At 42.2% G+C, this 26,740-nt stretch overlaps 1 protein-coding gene across 1 annotated transcript in view; it reads left to right on the top strand.

The window, feature by feature from the left end:
* The window catches only part of MAP3K5 (mitogen-activated protein kinase kinase kinase 5), a 208,795-nt gene that overhangs the window by 178,150 nt on the left and 3,905 nt on the right, over positions 1 to 26,740 (top strand). Inside the window, exons 22-27 of the mRNA XM_047734723.1 lie at positions 3,245 to 3,422; positions 3,512 to 3,680; positions 9,256 to 9,441; positions 12,262 to 12,367; positions 21,001 to 21,244; positions 26,055 to 26,167. Coding sequence (XP_047590679.1) covers positions 3,245 to 3,422; positions 3,512 to 3,680; positions 9,256 to 9,441; positions 12,262 to 12,367; positions 21,001 to 21,244; positions 26,055 to 26,167 — 996 coding nt within the window. The remainder of the gene's footprint in view (positions 1 to 3,244; positions 3,423 to 3,511; positions 3,681 to 9,255; positions 9,442 to 12,261; positions 12,368 to 21,000; positions 21,245 to 26,054; positions 26,168 to 26,740) is intronic.

The raw sequence follows: 26,740 nt of genomic DNA, 5'->3' as shown, positions 1-26,740 counted from the left end.
CCAATCTTTTGATACCGGTTGAGACTTGATTTAGGACCAAGAATGTGATCTATTCTGGAGAATGTTCCATGTGCACTAGAGAAGAATGTGTATTCTGTTGCTTTGGGATGAAATGTTCTGAATATATCTGTGATGTCCATCTGGTCCAGTGTGTCATTTAAGGCCTTGATTTCCTTGTTGATCTTTTGCTTGGATGATCTGTCCATTTCAGTGAGGGGAGTGTTAAAATCCCCTACTATTATTGTATTCTTGTCGATGTGTTTCTTTGATTTTGTTATTAATTGGTTTATATAGTTGGCTGCTCCCACGTTAGGGGCATAGATATTTAAAATTGTTAGATCTTCTTGTTGGACAGTTCCTTTGAGTATGATATAGTGTCCTTCCTCATCTCTTATTATAGTCTTTGGCTTAAAATCTAATTGATCTGCTATAAGGATTGCCACTCCTGCTTTCTTCTGATGTCCATTAGCATGGTAAATTCTTTTCCACCCCCTCACTTTAAACCTGGAGGTGTCTTCGGGTTTAAGATGAGTTTCTTGTAGGCAACATATAGATGGTTTTTGTTTTTTTATCCATTCTGATACCCTGTGTCTTTTGATTGGGGCATTTAGCCCATTAACATTCAGGGTAAGTATTGAGAGATATGAATTTAGTGCCATTGTATTGCCTGTAAGGTGACTGTTATTGTATATTGTCTCTGTTTCTTTCTGATCTACTACTTTGAGGGTCTCTCTTTGCTTAGAGGACCCCTTTCAATATTTCCTGTAGAGCTGGTTTGGTATTTGCAAATTCTTTCAGTTTTTGTTTGTCCTGGAAGCTTTTAATCTCTCCGTCTATTTTCAATGATAGCCTAGCTGGATATAGTATTCTTGGCTGCATGTTTTTCTCATTTAGTACTCTGAATATATCATGCCAGCTCTTTCTGGCCTGCCAGGTCTCTGTAGATAAGTCTGCTGCCAATCTAATATTTTTACCATTGTACGTTACAGACTTCTTTTCCCGGGCTGCTTTCAGGATCTTTTCTTTGTCACTAAGACTTGTAAATTTTACTATTAGGTGACGGGGTGTGGACCTATTCTTATTGATTTTGAGGGGGGTTCTCTGAACCTCCTGAATTTGGATGCTTGTTCCCTTTGCCATATTGGGGAAATTCTCTCTAATAATTCTCTCCAATATACCTTCTGCTCCCCTCTCTGTTTCCTCTTCTTCTGGAATCCCAATTATTCTAATGTTGTTTCGTCTTATGGTGTCACTTATCTCTCGAATTCTCCCCTCGTGGTCCAGTAGCTGTTTGTCCCTCTTTTGCTCAGCTTCTTTATTCTCTGTCATTTGGTCTTCTATATCGCTAATTCTTTCTTCTGCCTCATTTATCCTAGCAGTGAGAGCCTCCATTTTTGATTGCACCTCATTAATAGCTTTTTTGATTTCAACTTGGTTCGATTTTAGTTCTTTTATTTCTCCAGAAAGGGCTTTTATATCTCCTGAGAGGGTTGCTTTAATATCTTCCATGCCTTTTTCAAGCCCGGCTAGAACCTTGAGAATCATCATTCTGAACTCTATATCTGACATATTACCAATGTCTGTATTGATTAGGTCCCTAGCCTTTGGTACTGCCTCTTGTTCTTTTTTTTGTTGTGAATTTTTCCGCCTTGTCATTTTGTCCAGATAAGAGTTTATGAAGGAGCAAGTAAAATACTAAAAGGGTGGCAACAACCCCAGGAAAATATGCTTTAGCGAAATCAGAAGAGATCCCGAATTGTGAGGGGGAGAAAGGGGAAAAAAGGGGTTCAGAAAGAAAGAAAAAAAAAAAAAAAAGAAACTATTAAAAAAAAGAAAGCCGATAAAGAAAAAATATAAAAAGAGGAAAAAAATATATATATTAGATAAAGTATTTAAAAAACGTTAAAAAAAGAAAACGGTAAAAGTTAAAAAAAATTCAGCAGAAGAAGAGAAAAAGAAAAAAAAAATTGAAAAAGAAAAAAAAATTAAATTAACTGCAAGGCTAAAAAATCATGGGGAGAAAGCCATGAGTTCTGTGCTTTGCTTTCTTCTCCTCTGGAATTCCGCCGCTCTCCTTGGTAGGTGAACTTGGTCCTGGCTGGGTTTCCCGTTGATCTTCTGGGGGAGGGGCCCGTTGTAGTGATTCTCAAGCGTCTTTGCCCCAGGCGGAGTTGCACCGCCCTTACCCGGGGCCGTGCTGAGTAATCTGCTGGGGTTCGCTTTCGGGAGCTTTTGTTCCCTGAGCGCTTTCCGTAGAGTCCGGTGGACGGGAATAAAGATGGCGGCCTCCCGGTCTCCGGCCCGGAGGAGCTGAGAGCCCGGGGCCCCACTCCTCAGTGCGCCCTCAGAGAACAGCGCCCAAAGACTCCCGCCACCCTGGCCTCCGGCCACGCTCCGAGCTGACCGAGCCTGAGACCGGTTCAAGGCAACCCCGAGCTGAGAGTCACTCCTCGGCTCTGTCTCTGCAGCCGGCTTCCCCGTTCTAATACCGGTAAGCTCTGCGACACTCAGACACCCCCGATCCTTCTGCGACCCTGCGGGACCTGAGGCCGCGCTTACCCTGCCTGGGCTTCCAGTTAAGCCTCTGGAGCGATGTCCCTCAGCGGAACAGACTTTTAAAAGTCCTGATTTTGCTCCGTTGCTCCGCCGCTCGCCGGGAGCCGGCCCCTCCCCCCGCGGTCTATCTTCCCGTCGCTTTGGATTCACTTCTCCGCCAGTCCTACCTTGCAGAAAGTGGTTGATTTTCTGTTTCTGGAATTGCTGTTCTTCTTCTCTTCAATTTCCCGTTGGATTTGTAGGTGTTTACAATCTTTAGATAAGCTATTTAGCTGATCTCCCGCTACCCGAAGTAGTCTCAGCCTGCTACTTCTCCGCCATCTTGACTCCTCCTCCTGATCCTTTATTTTATAGACGTGAGAACTGAGACCCATAAATGATCTTCCTAATGTCTGACAGGTGGCCAATAGCAATGAGGGGATTGGAACCCAGGACTACTGGGCCTGGTTCTTCTTCCGCAGTTTCATGGCCCTGAGATATTCCTTCCAGGGCCCAGGGGACCCCTACCCTGCCGACGCCCTGCCTGGGTTGTATGTGGAGCACGGGATCCATGACCAGCCTCTTAGCATAATTTGACTAGTCATTGGAACGAGACACTTGACCACCAGTGTTGTTGTCTTTGGGTGCGTGTTTAGTATGTGTATCTTTTTAAAAGTGTCAGTGACCATTTCCTCCCCTCTCATGACAGAGTATCTTCGAAGCATATCCTTGCCTGTGCCTGTCCTGGTGGAGGACACCAGCAGCAGCAGCGAGTACGGCTCAGTTTCTCCTGACACGGAGTTAAAGGTGGACCCCTTCTCTTTCAAAACGAGAGCCAAATCCTGCGGAGAAAGAGATGTAAAAGGAATACGGACGCTCTTTTTAGGGTAAAGACATGACCAACTTTGGGTGAAGAACTGTGTTGTGTGTCCTTTTATAAAGGACATGGCGATTTATGCTATCTAAATTCTTCCAGCATTCCGGATGAAAATTTTGAAGATCACAGCGCTCCCCCTTCCCCTGAAGAAAAAGATTCCGGATTCTTCATGCTGAGGAAGGACAGTGAGAGACGTGCCACCCTTCACAGGATCCTGACAGAAGACCAAGACAAAGTTGTGAGAAACTTAATGGAATCATTGGCTCAGGTAAAACCTCTCATGGATCCTTCGTTTCCCAGAGTTAACCTATCTTAGCTGTGTCCTCACTGCTTGGAACTGTCCCAGGCAACGTGGAGCCTTGAGAAGGGTGTAGAGCTCTTGATGATGAATCAGACCTACCCAGGAGAGGTAAAAGGGAAATCCTTGATGTAGAAACTGCATTTTTGAACATAGCTACTTGTAAGTCACTAGCAACTTGCTCATGGCGGTGAAGTTCCAACCAGCCTGCAAGCCCCTGTTACACTCCGTTCATTTGTTTATCGATCGATCCACACGTACGCATTGAGCCTCATGACTTCCTAATTCCGATGGTAGCACAAGGCTCCCTGCCGGTCTCCTTTGAGCATTTAGGAAATACTGCAGACTCAGCAAGGACCCCTGTGCTCATGGGGCTACATCCAGATGGATGGAGGGTAATGGCCACAATAAGTAAATTATATAGTGTGTTGAAGGCTGTGTGTGCTGTGAAAAAAAAACTAAGCTGGTAGAACTCTCACTCCCTGGGATTCGTTTGCTGGGGCTGCCGTAACAGAATCCCACCGGCTGAGTAGCTGAAACAACAGAAATTTATTTCTCACGGTTCTGGAGGCAGAAGCTCTGAGAGCGAGGTATCAGCAGGTTTGGTTTCTCCTGTGGCCTCTCTCCTTGGCTTGTCTGTGGCACCTTCTTGCCACATCCTTACCCAGCCTTTTATCCCTGTGCACCCCAGTGGGTGTCTTTTGCTGTTGGATTAGAGCCCCATTGTTGTGATCTCACTTGACCTTAATTACCTCCTAAGATCCTTTCTCCAACCACAATCACACTGGAGGTTAGGGCTTCTGATTGGGGTCCGGGGGACACAATTCAGTCGTAATACCTGGGAAAATATGTTCCCTAGGATTCTGCTTACAGATATAAGGAAGAATCCCCTCCCCAGTTTTGTCCCAGTAGAAATGGGGTTTCCCCCAGCCCCAGGCCTCTGGTGCTGCCTCCTGAGTTGGGAGCAGAAGCTCACATCTCTTCAGGATGTCAGCCTCCACAGACATGCTTGGCTTCAGGCTTGATACTTGGTACTTTCTTTCAGTGGCATGGGCATTGGAGCTCCTGTGACCACCAGCTGGCTATGCCTTCTTTCCTACCTTCTGTCTTGGGAAAACAACTTCGGAAAGTGTGGAGCTAGAAGAGATGGGTCAAGTTTGTCTCTCAGTCCAGCCATCACCCTGTTCTCAGCTGTACTGGATGTAAACAGAGCAAGACTCTCTTTCTTGGCTCCTGTCTTTATCTTGAGAACCCCTCAAAGTTTCTCTGCTGATTCTTTCTCCTTAGCAGTTCTCTAATGCCCACCTCTTTTGATCGCATAGGAAGAGTCAAGGCCACATGTGTGTCAGCAGGCTCTCTGGTATGAGGAGAACTGAGATGGGCGCCACCTGCACTTTCTGGGAAGACCCTGCGTGGGTCCTAGAGAAAATCTACCTCAAGCAGTTCCTCGGAGGCCCAGGAAGTTGGGGCTCTGGGCTGAGGGATGTCGGGGCTCTGAGCTAGAGTAGGGTGAGGCCTGAGGAGGCTGCACAGGAATGTAGGAGATGTGGACGAGACAGGAGCCATCTTGAACCTTTGGCTTTCTCTCTTCTCTTGCCTTCTGCTTACTCTGGTCATTCAAGGATCGGGGATCGGATGGCGTGAAATAAGGGGAATCAAATTTAGATGGAAGGAACAGCTGGGCAGCAGTTGGAGGTCATACATTCATTCAACAAATACTTATTAAACCTCTGCTGAATGCCAGGCACCCGGCTACTTGTTGTGGACATCACAGTGAACAAAACTGGGGAAAAGAAATATCCCATTGAGGCTGGCATTCTAGCAGAGGAAGAAAAACAATAAATATTAGTAAATATTTCATAGTAGTAGTGGCACATCCGGTGACATAGTAATAATAGCAAACCTACAGTAATAATAGTAGTAACAGGAAACATACTCAACATACACTAATAACAGCAGATGCTTCATAAGGGCCAGTATTATTCTTAGTAGTTCAGGTGTATTTACTAACTCCAGCCTCGTGGCAATAGCACTATAGTAATAGTTCTGTTGTCCTCATCTTGCATACGACTCAGAGACACAGAGGAGCTGAGTAATTGCCACAACCACACAGCCCTAAGCAGCGGAGTCCAGATTTAGACCCACACAGTCTGGCTCCAGACTGTGCTCCTAAGCACCACCCCACACTCCTCCCTGGAAGACAGCTCCCAGATGCTGACAGGTGCTAGTGGAAACGGGAGGGACTGGTGCTTGGAGTGGGCGAAGGAAAGGAAATCTCCCTTCACTGCTGTGGAGCGAAGCCCTTTCTGAACTGTAGCTGCTCGTGTCAGACGCCTGTTTCAGCTCCAAAACACGCAGAACGCAGGGATTGCCTAAATCTCATAATCATCCCTAGTGACGAGCTCTTCCAGCACAGAAAGCATCTGCTTGTTTGGGGTTTTTGAAGGTCCATTGGGCAGGACTGCCTCGGTCGTTGTCATGGTCCCGGCTCTTAGCACAGAGCCTGGCAAGAGACTTCCCTTCATGAGTGTGCTGAAATTCTGAACACTTCGCAGTTTGTTAATCCTATTCAGTCGTCTGTGGCTCCCTAGTTTTTTCAGCATGCCTGAGTGTTCTCTATAAAAGGAGAAAGAAGAAAAAACTCAGAGGGCATGCCTTGGTGCACCGGCACAAAGGGACCAATGAGGACCAGAAACTATGGGTCAGAGTCACGTGCTGCATCCCAAATCATCCAGGGATAGCAAGGGTCCTTCTGATTGTATCACTAAGTGTGCTTGCTATGAATCCCTTGGTGGTGTGGCGATAGACAGGTTCCGATTCAGGCTCACTGCCCGCTCTTCCAGCCAACCGAGGCAAGAGAAGGTAATGATGAGGAGTCTGGGCTCGGCCTCAGCTTTCCTCTGCCGGAGGCCCGGCTTTACTGTTTATTAGCAGGCTGTGCAATTTGGGCAAGCTATTTAACTTCTCTGAGGCTGATTTTCTAACCTACAAAACAGAGGAAATGCCAGTATCTACCTCGTGGAGTTTCTATAAGGAATAACCAAGATCATGAGCAACTGAGAGACTAATAGAGTGTTTCACAAATGTTAACTATCATTATTGCTGTTGTGACCATTATCAAGCAGGCTAATCATAGTTGTCTAATCTCTTTACGTTTTTTCTACAACCAGATGTAAATAATTCTTTTCGTAGTGTTAAATATCTCTGGATACACCTTTACCTTTAAGCCTACCCCCTTTTTTTTTTTTAATTTTTTTGAACTTCTTTTTTTTTTAAGATTTTATTTATTTATTTGACAGAGAGAGATCACAAGTAGGCAGAGAGGCAGGCAGAGAGAGGAAGAAGCAGGCTCCCCGCTGAGCAGAGAGCTCGATGCAGGACTCGATTCCAGGACCCTGAGATCATGACCTGAGCTGAAAGCAGAGGCTTTAACCCACTGAGCCACCCAGGCGCCCAAGCCCACCCCCTTTTTTTAAGGGGGGAGGGGCAAAGAGAGAGGGAGAGAGAGAATCTCGATCAGGCTCCACACCCCTGTTGAGGGGCTCGATCTCATGACCCTGAGCTCATGCCTGAGCTGAAATCAAGAGTCAGGCACTTAACCAACTGAGCCACCCAGGTGCCCAAGCCTAACCTTTTTTTTTTTTTTTTTTTAAGATTTTATTTATTTGACAGAGAGAGAGAGATCACAAGTAGGCAGAGAGGCAGGCAGAGAGAGAGGGAAGCAGACGCCCTGCTGAGCAGAGAGCCCAATGCGGGGCTCGATCCCAGGACCCTGAGATCATGACCTGAGCCGAAGGCAGAGGCTTTAACCCACTGAGCCACCCAGGCGCCCCCAAGCCTAACCTTTTTTAATACGACCAAAAGTACTGCTGTCCCAAAGCAGCCCACAAAAGCCCTTTGGACTCATAACATCCTTCTGAAATTCACTCATCATTTCTGAAGAGGTTTAAAGGATAAAGAATAGAGCACGCCTTCACAGCAGAACCTGGACAGTGCTGTGCTCAGGGAAGGCGCACTGTAAAGGGCAACCTTTGGATGCCAAATCTGCGTCCTTGATAGGGGAGGTGCTCGTAACGTAAGGACGTTCAGGAGTGCGCGTGAACACAGGAGTTAGAACAGAAGCCACGATCATGTAAGTGGATGAACCACTACAGACAGAAAACATTTCCCAGAGCAGACAGTGTTCCTTTGTAGGACAGTGGCACACACATCAGAAAACCAGAAGCAACATGTTCGTCTGTTGTGAAAACAAAGCTAATGTCAAAAAAATGTTTGCTATTTCAACTGCTGGCAAACATGGAGCTGATTCTTCACTAAGATAAGCTTCCAATTTCTGAATAACTCACATTTTTCTTCTTGAACATATTTTCATGTTATTATGATATTGCCTGTGAATCTTTACTTTGGGTGTAATTTAGTTGGTGGTAAGAAAAGAAAGTTTATAATTGTTCCCAGTCTCGTTCTAATTCCCTTAATGACAGCTTTCAAGCTTTTCAATATAATCTTGTCTCATGAAAACATAAACACAAGAGGGAGCTCCCAAATGAAACCATACTGAGGGAGAGAACTTGATGGTACATTGATTGTAATAGAATCCTAGAAATTGTAATTATCACAGCCTGATTGAGGAATTTAATTTTAATGATGCGGTAACAAAATTGTATAATAAGAGATAGAAATGAGCATAATAAAAATCTTGTTTCTTAAAGTTAAATGAGGATAAATAATACCCTACCATGTTTCCTTTGAGAAAAGGAACCCGTTTAAATATCGTATTATATGTTTAATATATAAACGTGTCCATTGGTTCAGTCTTACAACCAATTACCTCATCGGTGGGTAAGGAATTGTTTTAAGTGAAAGGCATCGACACATTTTAAGGGCAGTTAAAGTTCTGGGGGGCACATTGTAGGTGGCATCTCGTACCTGAAGGAGGTGGGGTCTTAAGGAATTCCAACCCTAGTGCCTAGCTGAGCCCCACAGAGACTGAAACTTGTGTGTGATTCTGATTACTTCATATTCCGAGAGTTTGTACATCTCTTCTCAGCTTTGGCTGCTTTTGGCCCCCTTAGCATGCCATTTCTTTTTCTGTCCATTCCCTTCTCCTCTCCATGTAGATAGTCACTCTCAATCCCATTGATTGTACTCTCCCTTCTTTACAACTAAAGGTACTCTTGCTGCTATCTTTTGACTTGTCTCTCTGGGCCAACTTTGAGCTTAAGATCCTATGGCTCCTTGCCTGTTCTCTCTTTAGTTCCCCATTAAAATTTCTGAGAGTTATTACCTCAGCCTGTCCCTGTTTGGGGAAAGCTCTGTATATCTGACTAAATCATAGCTGTTGGCTGAGGTGTCAGTAGGTACTCTTCCTCCCAAAGTCTGATTATTTCTTGGGTGGTTGGTGGGGCTGGTGGGGCATAGAGTTCCAATATGGCCTCTTCCCTTTAGTGGGGGCGTTTTGAAGCCCAGGTCCCAACAGAGGCTGTGGGAATGGCGGGCTCATGACGAATGTGTCTAGCACAGATCAACTGACAGGTTTTATTCACAGGGGGCCGAAGAACCTAAACTAAAATGGGAACATATCACAACCCTCATCGCAAGCCTCAGAGAATTTGTGAGATCCACGGACCGAAAAATCATCGCCACCACACTGTCCAAGCTGAAGCTGGAACTTGACTTCGACAGCCACGGCATTAGCCAGGTTCAGGTGGTGCTCTTCGGTTTTCAAGACGCTGTAAGTATGATATTTTGCTTATGTCCTTCCACAGACTCCCAACGAAAATTAGAAAAACAGGTTAAAACGTTAAGTTCTGTTATCTTTTGTTTCTTTACTAAGTCTGATGACCTCTTCTTTTTCGATGGTAAGTGTGAGCTGGTTCCTCTCTGTGTGCTTCTAAGGAGCGGATTTGTTGCTATGTGTTTGTATCCCACAAAGTAGGATACCCATGAAATCGAACTCGGTGGGAAAGAGCAAAAACTAACAAACATCTCCCGTGGCTGAACTCTGTTCTTATGAGATCGTTGACTTGCCACGGAACTCGTTTTCCTCATGCACTTTTAAATTCTGTACGAGAACTGCCACCTAGTGGTCACTGGGGAAAATGCAACCATGCGGATTGGAATAATCGCCCCTGAATAAGTCCAGTCCTTCCCCCCCCGCCCCTCCCCCGCCTTTTTCTCCGGTTTCCATACCCAACACTTTAAACACGTTTGTCTAGTACACATTAATTCCTCACTGAATGAAAATCCACGAGAGATTGCTGAAGACTCCAGCCTCTCAAGTAGGGTTGCTATGCAACATCAACTAGACGGCCAGTCTTTCTAAAGCCTGAATCAGCACCGGAGGTGCTCTTTGTGAGTGAGACTGATCTGTGGAACTCTGTACCAGAGAAGCCTGAAGCCATTCCTAGGCCTTCGAGATCTTTGCCGAGTGCAGGAGACTGAAATAAGAGAGTTCCTGGCAGTGTCTGGTGTAAATACAAAAGCACTTTGCACGAAGGGATTTAAATGCCCCAAATTAACTCACTGCTAACGTATGTATTTCTCCTGCGTAGATGTCTTGGCAGTTGTATTTGGCACATCAAATGATCCCTCATTTAAAACCAAAGTAAATCCTTTAACAGCCACTCACGTTCTCTGAAACTCTATGTAAGCCCCTTGGTCTTTGTGCCGTGCTGTGGTCAGGGACAACACTCCTGACTTGATTGAGGTCATGGTTGATGAAAGCAACAGGCGGCGCCTATCACTAATAGTTAAATGCTAAAGGCACACTTCACTGCAATTAGGGAAACCTAACCATCTGCAAATAGAAGGAATTAATTTATTGATTTTGCACTTGCCCGCACATTTGGCTTCCAGCCTAGAGGCTGGAAAACAAATTGACCAGTAGAATTCAGATTGAGTGGTGTAGTTTTAATTGTGGGCCTTAAGCCCAGGTCACTCTCTCTGTCTCTGTCTGTCTCTTGCTCTCTCTCTCTCTCACGCACACACACACACACACACACACACCTGCTATTGCTCACTCACTATCCAGGATGGGAGTGAACCCAAAGAATGTACCCCGTTTAATGAAGAGCTACGGGGAGTTATGTAACTATCCTCATAGTTATGGAGGATCTCCTTCCATCTCGTGTGACACAGGAGAGAAATTTCTAGTTTACTAAATGCTATACCTTACATTAGTCAAATAAGCAGGCAGATCCTTTAAGAAATGAAGGTCTGAGAACAAACTCATTCTGAAAGGATGTCCTAGAACAAGTGTGAGCCTGCCAATGGTTCACTTCCTTTTGGGAGCAACTACTATGGGGATTTTGATGAAGACAGACCAAGGGCAGGAGTAAGCAACTGGAACTCCAGCTTTTGGCCTGGGATTGCAGCTGGGGCATCTTCTCCATCGATTCTTCTCAATTCTCTGGTCAGAGCCCAGACCTTTTTTTAGAGGGTCGTGTCGACCAGCACTTAGTGGAGTTAACCCCAGTTTTAAATAAGCTTCTCTTATGTCTTTATTTTAATGGTTATTTTTAAAAAGATAACACATATGGCTTACACATGCAATGGGATATTATTCGCCCTTGAAAAAGAAGAAAATTCTAGCACATTATACCATGTGAAATAAGCCCATCTCAAAATTACCATGTGATTCCACTTATGTGACAGACCTAGAGGAGTCAAATTCATGGAGGTGGGAAGTAGAATGGTGTTCACCAGGGGCTGGGAGGGGAAGGCAGTGGGGAGTTATTGTTTAACAGGTGTAGAGTTTCAATTTTGCGAGGTGCATGCAAGGAATTCTAGAGATGGATGGTGTGATGGTTGCACAACAGTGTGAATGTACTTAACGCCACTGAATTATATGCTTAAAAGTGGTTAAGGTGGCAAATTTTATGGCATGTGCATTTGATGACAGTTTAAAAAAAGGTAATGCATGTATCTATTTCAGTGTCTATTTAAATATGTGAACTAGTAGTAGTCACTAAAAAAAAGATACCCTTTACCACAGACTTTCAATGTGAACAGCCTTTCTGGAATATTCTAGCAGTTTCCTCCGCTGTTTGCTGAGATATAGACAACTGTGGGAAGGAAGATAAGGCATGCACTGTGGCAAATCTGTAGGTAGCAACACACATGCTCATTTCCTCCCTTACCTGCTTTTCCAAGTCACCAGACTAGGCTGAAGCATGTGGTTATATGAAACCTCAGAGTCACAACACTAGAGACCAGTGTTTGTTTTTATTTCAAACCCATTAGATTCTTTTTTCCTCCACCTCCACCATCCAGTTTGCAGAGGCCCTGAAAAGCCGAAGTAGCTTGTTCTGAGTTCCAAAGAAGCCACATTTCATTTAACCAGACTGCCTTTGATTTGCTCCCATGGGGATCACCAGACTTTGATTCAAAGTGGCCATTTTTCATTGTTTCCCAGTGACATAAAGAAATTATGCACAAGGTGAAGAAACCTTTTAGTTGTTGTTGTTGCTAGAATGTCATCCTGATGCTTGTGTCATCTAGGTTATTTGCAGTTAAAAATTAAAGCAGACTAAATGTCACCCTCTTTCTCCAGGTCAATAAAGTTCTTCGGAATCATAATATCAAGCCACACTGGATGTTTGCCTTAGACAGTATCATCCGAAAGGCGGTGCAGACGGCCATCACCATTCTGGTGCCAGGTCAGGAATATTTAGTTACTTGGCAAATATTTAGTGTGTGACATTTTAAATTACTATTGATCTGTCATTTATGGTGTCTTCCTTACTGCCTTTCAGGCCAAGTTAGCCTTTTTGTTTAATCCTTTTAAAGCCACCGAATAATATTTATCTAGTGCCTCCAGTCTAAGCGATGAACACCAAGCCAAATGTCTACTATGGGTGAAGAAGATAGCTTCCTTGTCTTTAAAGAGCGTGTCTGGGTATGGCGAGAAAGAGGAGGTTCTGCAGGACACCCAAACGCATATGCACTTCAATATGCAGATACTTGTGCCCACAAAGCACACCCTTGTGTCATCCTTTACTGGTGGTTCCCAAACCAGCTGGTGCACTGAGGGATGTCAGGAGCTCTTTAAAATTATAGCTCTCCAAGCCCCATCGCAGACTGAGTGAGTAAGAATCTGCTGGGAAAAAAGCCCAGGAATCTGATTTTAATCCAGTTCCCAGGTCATTTTGATACACAGCCAGGTTTGGAAATCACTGTCTAGACAGATCCCAGCTATGCTTGCAATGAGGTACAAAAGGGGTAGTGTTGATGAAACAGAGTTTTATGGAGTGAGAGGCACATTCATACTCCAAGGCAAACTTCCAAGTACTTTTGATAGTGTATTCACTAGTAAAACATTTTAAGCAGAGCTCTTCCATCCTATATGTGTGTGTGGGAGGGTGTGTGTGTGTGTGTGTGTGTGTGTGTGTGTGTGTATAGAGATGATAAGTAGATAGATAAACAGACTTAGATACATAAATTAGAAGTATGTTGTACTAATTTATGCATGTATTATAAAGCAGTCTAAAATAGAAGTTTGGGAGGATTAGATAATGAAGTATCTTAAAATTTAGGTTATTTATTTACATGGCACCACAAACTTAAGTCATCGCCAGCCTTCTGTGTTGTGGAATTCCCTCTCTTCTCTCAAAATACCTTGAGAGTGAGGGCACATGTGTCAAAGTTTATATGAAACCTCAGTAAAGATTAATTTATTTCCTTCTTCTGTAAGAAAGAAATATGGGAAGTTCCAATATCCCCGAACACGCTGATCCTCTACTCAGACCACACCTCCACCCCCTCATTGCTCTTGCCCTGTTCCTTCTCATTCTTCAGGTCTCCGTTTAAAAGGTGCCTCCTCAGACAGTCCTGACCCACCACGCACTCTAAAGTAGGCTCCACTGCTATTCTGTCTCCTCGGAAGTGCTTTCCCCCATTTGTGATGCCAGTTTGAAACCGCCGTTATTTTCCTGTCTCGTGGCTGTCACCCTCCCCGAGGGTAACCGTGTCCGCTTTATTCTGTGCAGAGCATATTGTCCAGCACGGTGCCTGTAAATCAGTGGACCCCGATAAATACGAGTTGAAATAATACATAAATGAGTTTCACCTGATTATAACAAATGAGGGTAGAAAATTTGCATAACTTAGAAAAAATTCTAGAGGCATGGAAACACGTAATTAGCAATTGGATGTGAACCTAGGGAAGGTAATGCTAGTGTAGACCTAATGTAATGCTCTAACCAAGTTAACAGATTCTTGTATTTCGGGAATATGTCATTGGGATAAACCTGGATGTGAGGAATATACCCTAGAGGGGTTATATATTCAGAAGATAGGAGGGGTGAAAGGAACTAGGTGTGTATTAGTGAAAGGGATAGGTGTAGGCATAAGTTAAACACAGTAGCGATCTAAATGAGCAAAGGAGAGAGAGATTATACCTTGAAATATTTAAATAGCATATAAATGATCTGTTGATCTAATTTTTTAAAACTTCCCTTTAAAAATGGATTACCTAAATGCAATGGATTATATCCTGGCATAGAAAAAAAAATCAGTGAAAAACTTGTATAATCTGAATAAAGTCTGTAGTTTAGTTAATAGTATTGTACCGGTGTTAATTTCTTGGTTTTGATGAGTATACCAGTTATATAAGATGTATTAGGGGAACTGGAAGGTGTATGGGAATTCTCTGTATGACCTTTGCAATGTTTCTGTAAATGTAATACTCTTCCCAAAATTGGAAGTTTAAAAAGCACACTGATCATCATACAGTAGTTGAAACACTACTAAGTGTAGTAGTGAAACACTACTAAGTTGAAACTACTACTAAGTTTAGGGAGAGTGAAGAGAGGCACATCTTCTGCTCACATGGGTGTCTCGGGGGTATGAGGGTGGGGCACATTGGTGAGCACTGCTTCTACCCAACGTGTGTATGGAACAAGCCATGTTCTTTAAGAAGAGGGTTTGCTAAGGAAAGCTATTTGTCCTTCCACTGTGAAATTGTTTGAGGACATTAGGAGTCTCAGATGAAAACCCAAATTACTGTTCGCAAGCATTTTTAAGTAGAAATTTTGGAGAATTACTGGAGGGAGTATTTTTTATATTCCTCCTAGGAAAGGGGAAGACCGTATACATTTGTATACCAATATATAAATAATGAAATGTGTGACCAAGAGGAATTGATTTCAAGCCCTTGAGAGTTCCATCTAATTTCTGAATGTTCCTAAAGATTTTGTTATACAATTGAGATTCAAAGACACTTAAACGTTCAAACAAATGTTAAAAATGCTTGTCTTCATCTTCCCCTGATAAAAATTCCTTCTAGGTGACAAAACTGTACAATTGGCCTACAAAATTTTGAAACACATACTAAAGAAAACCACAGATTTAAAAGTATGTCATCATCAGTGCATGCATGTCCTAGGTCTCTCCTCAGAGAGGACCCAGATTTTAGTATCTAAACACCATTCTCCAATAAAAGCAATCAGTGCTCCCTGGAGTGACAGTTGATTCCAGACCTGGGGCAGGGAAAATATACATGAGCCTAGAACATCCTGTGATGCCAAAAAGGATGGAGGCTTTTTGAAAGGACACTGGAGACCACACCCATTTGAAGGAGTTCCCGAAAATCTAAGCCAGAACAGTTTGAACAATAAAATAATAATAGTCTTGGGTTATAGTATATAGAATAAACTAAGTATCTGTAAGTCTATACTGAAGTAATTGAATAAATAAGTATATGAAGGAGAAGAGCCAGGTCTTTGTTATAGAATTCCAGTTAATAAATGTAGAAGGTATGAGGAAAATAGACAATCACCATTAGGCAAACAGCACATTAATAATTATTGCAGGCAAGAAGCATCGATGGGTGCTAAAATTAGTAGGCAAAAGAGTAATGAGAAATAGGGATTTGAATGGCCACACAGTGTCTGCCCACAAGATATTTACTAATTTCAAAGGGAAAACAGTGATTTTACAGTAGAGGAAACTGACAGACATGTCCTGTACTAAATGATCAAGGTCAGCATCACTAGGAATAAGACATCAGGATCTTGCCCTGACATGATTCATTTAGTAGTGCACAACATCGCCTTTGTGCCATTCTTGCCAAAAATGCAGTCTCAACTTCATCATGAGAAGACATTGGTGAACCCCAAACAAGGGTCATAGTACCAAAATAACTGACCAGTACTCCTCAGAAGTGTGGAGGAGGTCGTAGGAAACAAAGAAATACCTGGATACTGTCTCAGACTGGAAGAGACGAAGGAGATATGATGACCAAATGCAGTATGGGATTCTGCTTCAGAAGAAGGGCATTAGGGGTGCCTAGGTGGCTCAGTCAGTTAAGCATCTGCCTTCAGCTCAGGTCACGATACCAGGGTCCTAGATCCAGCCCAGCGTCTGGCTCCCTGCTCATCAGGGAGCCAGCTTCTCTCTGTGCATCCCTCTGCCGCACCCCTTGCTTACATGCTCTCTCTGTCTGTCAAAATAAATAAATAAAATCTTAAAGAAAAAAAAAAAAGAAGGAGGGCATCATCGGGAAACCTGGGGAAATTCAACAAGGTCTGTAGATTATGTAGTGTATGATAGCAATGTCAGTTTCCTGGGTTTGGTCCTAGTACCACCGTTGCATAAGATGTCAAGTTTAGTGCAAGCTGAAGGGTATACAGGAACTCTCTGTTTCATTTTTGCAACTTTTTTGTTATTCTGCCATTCTTTCAAAATTGAAAAATAAAAAAAAATTAAAAAGTACTCAATCCTTCTCCCAAAAGAACACACAGAACAGAGAGTACAGTGCAAGCCCCTTAAGAGTTTTTTTTTTTTTTTTTTTACTCAGGCTCTTTTCTCACTTGTCATCAGGAATCAGCCTGGCTGTGGGTGACCAGATGGAGAAATGCTGAGCATAGAGATCATGTTGGCAATGCCAAGAGAGAATTGATAATGGAGGCCTACTAACTACATTAACAATAATTTTTAATGCTAAAATATTTGATATTATTACCAGTTCAGCTAAACTACTCATGTGCCCTGTGTCCACATGAAAGTAAAATGACCAGCATTCTGTACCATCTGAACTTACGGTGGGAGTCACACTCTGCACTGACAAGGACTGTAATCTTCTTCGGTGTCAGAAATACCCTGTGTTAAAGAAGCTGGGTCTGGTTATGTTCCTCTGGGGAAAGAACCGATTGGAGTGGTGTCTGGGGGCAGGGAAGTGGGAAGAGTACTGCGGTTTGAGTCCGTCTTGCTGTATTGGAAACAGGCACCAGCTCTAGATTCCCGCACATGGGCTTAAATACCACCTGCTCATTAAAGGCCCCCCGTTCCAAACCCCAGGTCCCTGCTTTTCTCCTCACACTTCTCTCTCTCTCTTGACAGCCCATTCTGCCTTCCATTCTTCTCAGGGGGCTCTGGACCACCATTTGAACTTCCTTCTCTCAAATGCCACTGCCCCTTTCCCCTCCAAGCAAGGCGTTCCCCTCCTCCAGAATCCTGCTTAAGCTCTTCTGCTTCCATGATTCAATCCCTGAGCAAACCACCACTGAATTTGGTTATTGCAAATGTTCTTTATTTACCTCTTAGCATTGTTAATACATGCACATGTGAATTATATGTGTAGCTAGGTCTATAACTGAGATCATCTAAGACATTTTTAGCTGCTTTAATTTGCGCTTATAATTCCATGTCATCTCTGTGCCTGCCCTTACGGCTCTTCTGTATATTCCTTCTGGCCCTCCTTTAGGTTGTTATTTCTTTGAGGACAAAGACCAGTTGCTTCATCCACTTGCATATTTTACAGTGTGGAATTTGGTGATGTATAATCAGGGAGCTGCCACAAAAGACCAAAATAACAAAGTATTGCATTTGCTTACAATTTTCTACTTTCTTCAAATTATTTGAGAGAATTTTTCAATCATTTGTACATACATAAAATAACAAAATGTAGAGTTAGGGCTATATGAGGGGGTATTTAAATATAATAGTAAATATCAGAACATTTCCCTCCCCAAACGTGAGATAATAGTCAACAGCACAACAAAACTTTTTAATTGTTTTTAAAATTTCAGTTTGGATACCATAAAAGAAATTTAAGAATAATTTTAGAAAATTTTAAAAGGCCTAATCTTATGTTCTAACTTAAGTTAGAATTGCTCTTTCTTCTTTTTTCTTTTTTTTTTTTTAAGATTTAAAAATTTATTTGAGAGAGAGAGAGAGAGTGGGGGTGGGAAGAGGAAGGGCAGAAGAGAATCTCAAGCAGACTCCTGGCTGAGCATAGAGCCAGATGCAGGTGGTGCCATCTCAGGACCCTGAGATCATGACCTGAGCCAAAATCAAGAGTTGGATGCTTAACTGACCAAGCCATCCAGGTTCCCTAAGTTATTTGTAAAGTGAAATTTTAAAAAATTATTTGGTTCTCTTATAAATAGAAATAATCCTAGTATTATAACTCTTCCATTTTGTCTACATTTCTTAGACTAATGTGTCCTAATCCCTGTACTGGATTCTGGGTTTGCAGCACTAAAACCCCTGATTTTGAGCCCTCTCCCCTTCTATAGATGAGTTAGGAAATGGAATTTTGGAAAGAGATAATGTAGAAAGCAGAGTAGAGGTGGGACTTTGTTAACCTTAAGAGATAAAGAACAAGGATGTAGAGAGATTAGAATCCTTGTACACTCTTGGTGAAATTATCAAACAGTGCAGCCACCATGGAAAATAGCATAATGGCTCCTCAAAAAATTTAAAACTAGAATTGTCATACGAGGGTGCCTGGGTGGCTCAATCAGTTAGGCATCTGCTTTCAGCTCAGGTCATGATCTGAGGGTGCTGGGATCAAGTCCCGCATCGGGCTCCCTGCTCAATGGGGAGTCTGCTTCTCCCTCTCTCTCCCCTTCTGTGTTCTTTCCTTCTCAAATAAATAAATAAAATCTTTAAAAAAATAATAATTGTCATATGATCCAGCAGTTCCTCTACTGGGTATATATCCAAAGAAAGAATTAAAAGCAGGATCTCAAAGAGATATTTGCATACCCACATTCATAACAGCATTAGTTACAATAAACCAAGAGGTGGAACCAACACAAGTACCCACCGACAAATGAAAGGATAAACAAAATGTGGTCTATACATGCAATGGAATATTATTCAGCCTTAAAAAGGAAGGAAATTCTGATACATGCTACAACATGGATGAATCTTAAGGATATTATGCTGAGTGAAGTAATAAGCTTGTCTCAAAAAAGACAAACACTGAATGATTCTCCTTTTATGAGATATCATAGTAGTCAGACTCACAGAAACAGAAAGTAGAATGGGGGTTGCCAAGGACAGAGGGTAGGGGGAAATGGGGAGTTGGTATTTCATGGGTATAGAGTTTCAGTTTTGCAAGATGAAACTTAACAAAAAGTTCGCAACTTTAAAACTAGCTCTAGAGAGTGAGTTACACTACTGAACTGGATACTTAAAAACGGTGACAGTGGTAAATTTTATGTCATGCATTTTTTGCTACAATAAGAAGTGAGAAAACTAATAAAGAGAGATCAAGGAAGTCAGAGCTGCATAAACCTGGCCCCTGAAGAAGGGCACCCTGACTTTTATTATGAGCAAGAGATGAGGGTTTTTTTTTTTAGATGGTTGAATCTAAAATGCCTGCCCAGCAAGAATATCTAGGAGGTATTGGATGTAACCAGATCAAGTCTTGAAATATAGTTGGTTGTTCACACATTACAAGTACTTAACCTTGATAGATTTCAATGAGCTTAGCTATAGTAAATAGAAATATAAAAAAGTGAAGGATAGAATTCCAGGTTCCAGCTCTTAAGGGGCAGATGGTAGATTTTAAAAAAAGAAAAAAAAGATCTGAAAAGAAGTAGCAGCCAGAGATTTAGAGGAAAATACCATACACAGATCTAGTAAGGTGAGGAAAGAAAAGAGAATTTGTTAACTAGTCAGCCTTTGGTTGCCGTGCCCTGGTCGCTAGATTGGGGGTGGGATGGGGTCTTCTATCACTCCCCCTGGAGCCATCTCCCCACCCAGGGGCTCTTATCCTGTGGGTTCATGGACTCTCTGAACAAGCTTCAGGGAGTCTGTGAGCCCTCAGGATATCAAGGCAAAATGTTGGATGACTGTGCCTTTCCTTGACAGAGACTCTCCATGTTTTTCATCATGTGTCATAGCATATGGAGTCAAGATCCAGTATTTCTGCTACCCTGACTTCACTTAGATTATGAGTGTAATTCCTTTTTCTAGTTCATTTTGAGACCATAATCACAATTTATAGTATTGTTTTCTCTGGGAAGATATCATCCAGGTTGTTAAGTGACATGCAGATAAACTCATGCGACATATTTAAGTTGGAGACTTATAACGTTTGCACTGTTAATTTCAGTGGTTAGTCAACAGGGTAGAGAAGGACTCACACTAAGAATCCAGTAGTCAAAAACAGTCTTATTAGAGTGAATATAAGCACATGTGGCATTTTCAGGACCTCCTCCATCCCCTTACACTTTAACCATTATAGGCAAAAAGTATTCTGTGAATTTACTTTTATTTAGATAATCTCACTATATCTCATTTTCCTCATTCTAAGTGTGTTAATAGTTGCCAGATATTATATAATACAAAAAAATGAATTTTACTTGTATAAACAAATGTTTATATTAAGAGGTTTTTATATAATTCCCTTTCTGATTTTAGCATTTTCCCACATATCTTTTTTCCCCCTAATTTGTCAGAGAGAGAGCACAAGAGCGGGAGCAGCAGGCAAAGGGAAAAGCAGGCTCCCTGCCGATCAAGGAGTCTGATGCAGAGCTTGATCCCAGGCCCCTGAGATCATGACCTAAGCCCAAGGCCATTGCTTAACCAACTGAGCCCCCCAGGGATCCCCCCACATATCTTGTTTATTTTATTCTGTTTACTTGAGAGAAAAAGAGAGAGCGTGCACAAAGGGAGAGGCAGAGAGAGAAGCAGTCTCCCCAGTGAGCAGGGAGCCTGACATGGGGCTCAATCCCAGGACCCTGGGATCACAACTTAAGCCAAAGGTAGATGTTTAACCAACTGAGCCACCCAGGCACCCTTTCCCACATGTCTTCTGTGTGGTGTGGCCGTTTTTCTCTTGTTTGAATTAGGTCATTCTGAGTCAATAGATCTGTGAATTTTTAGATTCACTGGAAGTAAAACTATAAATTAATGCTCAGAAATCTATCCCTACATTTGGAAAGCCAGTTTGGAATACATATCTTACTGATAGCAGGGAAGAGGACATTCATGTCAGAAGAAATTAAAGCAATCAGTCATATTTTATTAACACTGTTGTTGATGTTATGCCTCACAGAACTGAGGCCACACTTCAGCCTCGCATCTGAGAGTGATACCGCTGATCAAGAAGACTTGGAGGCAGAAGATGACCATGAGGAACGGCCTTCGAACCAAACTATCCGAAGACCTCATGCTGTCATTGAAGATGCTGTAGCTACCTCAGGGGTGAGCACGCTCAGTTCTACTGTATCCCACGACTCCCAAAATGCCCACCGGTCCCTCAATGTGCAACTTGGAAGGATGAAAATAGAAACTAATAGGTAAGTCCTATTCTTACGTGGGTGGGCTTTCTTTCCCTTACTTTTATATAAGTGCATGTGTTTGGGGTCTATCTTAAAGTTTGGCCCACAGACGGGGCACCTGGGTGGCTCAGTCAGTTAAGCATCCAACTCTTGATTTTGGCTCAGGTCATGATCTCAGGGTTGTGAGGTCCAGCCCTACACTGGGCTCCGCACTGCACTCCACACTGAGCATGGAGCCTGCTTAAGATTTTCTCTCTTCCTCTGCCTCTCTCTCTCCCCCAACCTTCAATAATAATAATAAAGTTTGATCCAGAGAATACAAAATGATTCATCACTTTATCCTATTCACGTAAACTTGGTTTGATATCTTTCTTTATCAAACAAGAGAGATTTGTCTTAGTCTCTTTAGTCAAAATCATTTTCTGTTTCTACAAATTCAAGCCTTGTTTGGCAGCATTCTTTGATCCCTACTTTTTCTCCAAGTACAGTGAGATTTTCGAAGTAGCTGTAACTTCAGAGACTCTCTTGGACACAGACTCAGAGCAGTGTGTACCATCCCAGAAAACAGCTGAAAGACAGAAAATCCATGTTCTTGAAAGCCCGTGATCTGGAATATCAAGTTCTCTTAGAAGAGGAAGATCTCTGTTCTTGAGAGTAAATTTAGTGATGCTAAAGCTTTACTTTTCTTAAAAACAAAACAAAACAAAACAAACAAACAAAAAAAACAACCTTGAAAGGATGATAAATTGACTGCATTTATGATCCTATTTTATTTTGAATATGTTCTGTCGTATCTGGACTTTAATTTCCTTTTGAGAATTTGGTGACATAACATCCACATGATCAGGTTATTAAGTGAAGAGTAAATATTTCCTGTTCTTTACAGATGTTGGCACAGTTCAAGTTCTGAGTCTATGATTTATAGCTTCCTGTGCTGGCTGCAGTTGACATGTGATCAACTGACTTTACAACTCTGGGCTTATAGTGAAACCCTTTTTTTTTTTTTTTTTGGAGTGAATCAATACCAGTTATTCAAATATTTACTCAAAAATCTTGCTCACCAGGAAGATAAAGCATATTTTACTTCTTGTCATAAGTTTAAGTTTTTAAAGTTAAGCTTGAATACCAAGCTTAGTACAAGTAGTACAAAGTTCATCTTATATTCAGAAACATGAATTTTGTTTGCATGATTGAGTAAATCCATTCATATCATCTACCTTTTTCATAGAGAAATCTTCCTGAGTAAGGGGGAAATGGCTTTTGGACTTCCAGATCCTAATCTTGTCCTGGTAAAACCAGCTCTTAGTTGGCGTCTCTACTACTTAGTGGAAGACTTTGTGTCTTTCCTCCTCTGAGACTTCCGTGGAAATCCTCATTGCCTCCTCTTCTCAAGCAATACACCAACCTTGGTAGTAGGTGTTAACTTTAGTTGTTTTTTTAGTTTACTCTCTGTCACCCAGCTCTAGATGGAGTTGTTTTTTATACCCCTCTCTGATCTCTGGAGGATAAATGTTCACTCGATCTGGTTTTGTCGCCAACTCCTCCTCCACCCATGGTCAGAATTATAAAGGCAATAAAGCTACTTTATTTACCAATGAGCTGGTATATTTGTTCCTCTGGCCTTCAAACCTTCTGTCTATAGACCCTGGCTTGTGTCAATAGAACCTGCTTTGCTGCCTGCAGCCTCTCCCTTTTCCCCTTAGACCATTGGAGTTAGCCCTATTTCCATGCTGTCCCGCCCTCTGCCGCGCTTGCGCCCTCTGCAGGCCGGGAGGGCTGCTCTTCTGCGCAGCCGCGGGCAGAGGCCCTGCTTTCCACATCTCTGTTGGAAGGGCTACGGACTGGCCGTATTTCTTTATTGTGTTCCTGTATTTTTCACAACAGCCCACATTTGTGTGTTTTTTTCTCTACATATTTACCCTTATATCTGTGACGTCTACGGGATTATGAGCCTCCTTTTTCTGTTTCTAGTAATATCTTGCACAGCTCCTCCCTGTCACCCCCGGAGAAGGGAGGCGAGGCGCAGCATTCACCTCATGGCGTGATGTTAGAAAAGGGCAGCTGCCTTAGTACTGGTACTAAGCAACGGAAATGAGAGGCGAATCATGTCCGTATCACTTTCAGTTATTACTTGATATACAGAAATTCATACATTGCAGGGACCGCCTGGGTAGTTCAGTCAGTTGAGTGTCCCACTCGGTTTCAGCTCAGGTCATGATCTCAGGGTCCCGAGATCAAGCTCCCGGTCAGACCCTGTGCTCGGCGGGGAGTCGGCTTGAAGATTCTCTCCCTGTGCCCCTCCCCCCACTCATATTCTCTCTCTCTCCCCCCCTCTCGCTCTCTAAAATAAATAAATCTTTTTTAAAAAGTTGATACATTGCAAAATAAACTTAAAGGAAATGTTAGTATGTTTTTCAGAAGGCTGTAGCTCTCCTGTTAGAAATCTTAAGCTTGTGTTTAGATAATCACTGATGAAGGTCAATCAGGTTTATCCAGCTCTTGATTATTAGATCACCAACAAGAATACCAGATAGAGAAAATAACATGGTGGCTTTAGAATGTTTGTTTTACTTATATTTCAGGGTATGTTTACATAACATGTTCTGGAAATAATTCACTTCACACCAGTGGTTGAAACAGTACCGGAGGACAGTAATAGAGTTAGCTAAAAATCTAACTCTCACAGAGCTGACTGCTTATCTATCAAACGATTCCAGAATTACCTACCTCCACTCACCTAAGTTAAAAAAATTGATTTCAGGGCAGATGCTTGCCAAATTTTTCTGGAAAAGAAAGGCAGGCAATTACTTTAATTTTGAAGAACTTCCCTCTTAACTGCAAGACAAAGTAAAAATAAAGCTGAACTTAATTTTCATTTTGGACTGGGTAAATAAATAATTTTTGAGAGCTGGATTTGGGACAAATGAAGTGGCCTGTCAGAGCTCTGCTTCTAAGGTTAAGTCTGGCTTTTACAGATAAAAAGAAAATATGTAGTCTAGGTACACATAGGTTAAGTTCTAGAAAAAGTCAACTGTGTTCTTTGAAAAAAATAATATTCCATACATGTAAATCATCAAGGAAGACAAAAATACATACTAGACCGAGAAATTGCCAACTTAAAAATTCATGCTGAGCTTGCTGTCCATTTCCTGGAATATCATTCTTGCTGGAGTGACAAACATCTCCTTTGATCCTCTGGTTTCCTCTGGCCCTCAGTTCCTGCAGCTCAATCCACCAGATTGTGTGCTGCTTAACTCTGCTTATCTTTAAATAATCTTTCTCAAACCACCTTCTCCGGCTGCCTCTCAAGAGTCTTCCTTTTTGTCCTGCTTCTACTACCCACTCTACTCAGTCCTTTCTCCTAAGGGCTCCCCATCTCTGCCCTGTGGGAAAGGAGCAGCCTCCTGAACCCTGAGCCCGAATCTGTGGCTGGGGACAGGATGGCCTTCCCTGATGGTCTGGCACTGTCCTTGGCATGTTAGCTACAGCTGTCTCATTGAACATTCACAGTCAGTCTTTTGGGAAGTTTTACTTTTCCTTTGCACAGATGAGAAAATTGAAGGCTAAAAGTGTTAAGTGATTTGTCGAAGTTAACACAGGAAGTGTGGGGCTGAACCAGGATTCAAGCCCAGGGCTATCTTTCAGTTGGGCCTGTGCTGCCTTCAAACATGCCAACTGAAACAGAAACAAACTTTTGGAATGGAATCTGGTCCCAACTTAAATCTATCCATACTGAAAAAATGAAACAAATACAGTTGGCTAAGAACTGCAGGGCATGCAACAATTTATCCTGATGATCTTATGAATAATTCTGTACCTTAACTTTAAATTCTGAATCCAAGTTACCCAATGATCATTTTCTATAAAAATCAGAGCATCTCCCTTTCTATCTGGAAATATTTTTTCAGAGAGTAGTGTTAGAAATGGTGAGTAGGATACCAGTTGGCTCTTAGTTGCATAGTGAACCTTTCATGAATGAGAATTCTGATATAAATGATATGTTAGTTTCTCCTTGTTTCTTTGGAGAATACAGAAGATGCTAACAAAGAACTGAATGTACCAGGAACGCAGCTATCCTTTTACTCACTTCACCAGTCCCCTTAGAAGGGAGAGGAATAATAGTAACATCCTCAACAATCCTAGCAACAACCATTACCATTTGCTGAGTACTATAGGGGACCTCACCTATCAAATTTTCAGTTAAAAAAAAGTGATTGCCTTTCTGCTTTGCATTGATTATTATATCATATCATCAACTTTTTTGATGAGGAGTCACACATGTAAAATATAGCTCTGTTAATATCATATATATTTTATTTTACTTTATTTATTTGCCATTTACAGTCATAAAAAGAAACAAAATATCTCTGAAGATTTGAGCAGACAATTGAGGTGGTAGTTTTGAATTCTTGTCTGGAAGTACAAGCCTTCAAGAGTTTTGCTACTCAACATGGGGCGGAGGGGGGCTGTCTGTGGACCAGCAACATGAGAATCACCTGGGGGAACTCATTAAGAAATTCAGAATCGTGGGGCACCTGGCTGGCTCAGTTGGAAGAGCGTGTGACTCTTGATCTCTGGGTTGTAAGTCCGAACACCACATTGGGTATAGAGATAACTAAAAAAATAAATAAATAATAAACTTAAAAAAAAAAAAAAAAGGAATGCAGAATCTCAAACCTATCCACAAAATTACTGGATGAGAATCTGCATTTCAATAAAATCCCAGGGATGTCTATGTTCCCTGTAACTTGAGAAGTTCAAATCTAGAAGGTCATTCTGGCTGCTCCAGCTTTATTATCCTGTCAACCAATATAATTTTCTTCTACAGATTACTGGAAGAATTGGTTCGGAAAGAGAAAGAATTACAAGCACTCCTTCATCAAGCTATTGAAGAAAAAGACCAAGAAATTAAACACCTGAAGCTTAAGTCCCAACCAATAGGTGAATAGCAGAAACTTTTTAAGTGATACTATTAAACTAGGCTGCCACAGAAAGGGGAGAAAGCTAACGGAAAGTTTTATTTCATGGCTTAATTGACACCCATCACTTGTACCATGACTACAAGCAGAAATTGCTTTTAAGAAATATCCAATTCTTGGGTCCCTGGGTGGCTCAGTTGGTTGGGCGACTGCCTTTGGTTTAGGTCATGATCCTGGAGTCCTGGGATTGAGTCCTGCAAGGGCCTCCCTGCTCAGCAGGGAGTCTGCTTCTCCCTCTGATCTCTCCCCTCTCATGCGCTCTCTCTCAAATAAATAAGTAAAAATAATATCTTTTAAAAAAAGAAATATCCGGGCGCCTGGGTGGCTCAGTGGGTTAAGCCACTGCCTTCGGCTCAGGTCACGATCTCAGGGTCCTGGGATCGAGTCCCACATCGGGTTCTCTGCTCAGCGGAGATCCTGCTTCCCTCTCTCTCTCTCTGCCTGCCTCTCCATCTACTTGTGATCTCTCTCTGTCAAATAAATAAATCTTTAAAAAAAAAAAAAAAAGAAATATCCAGTTTTTAGTAGCAGCAAA

This window comes from Lutra lutra, chromosome 6 (assembly GCF_902655055.1).
Source record: "Lutra lutra chromosome 6, mLutLut1.2, whole genome shotgun sequence".
Classification (NCBI taxonomy): Eukaryota; Metazoa; Chordata; class Mammalia; order Carnivora; family Mustelidae; genus Lutra; species Lutra lutra.
This window is presented reverse-complemented; position numbering and strand designations above follow the sequence as displayed.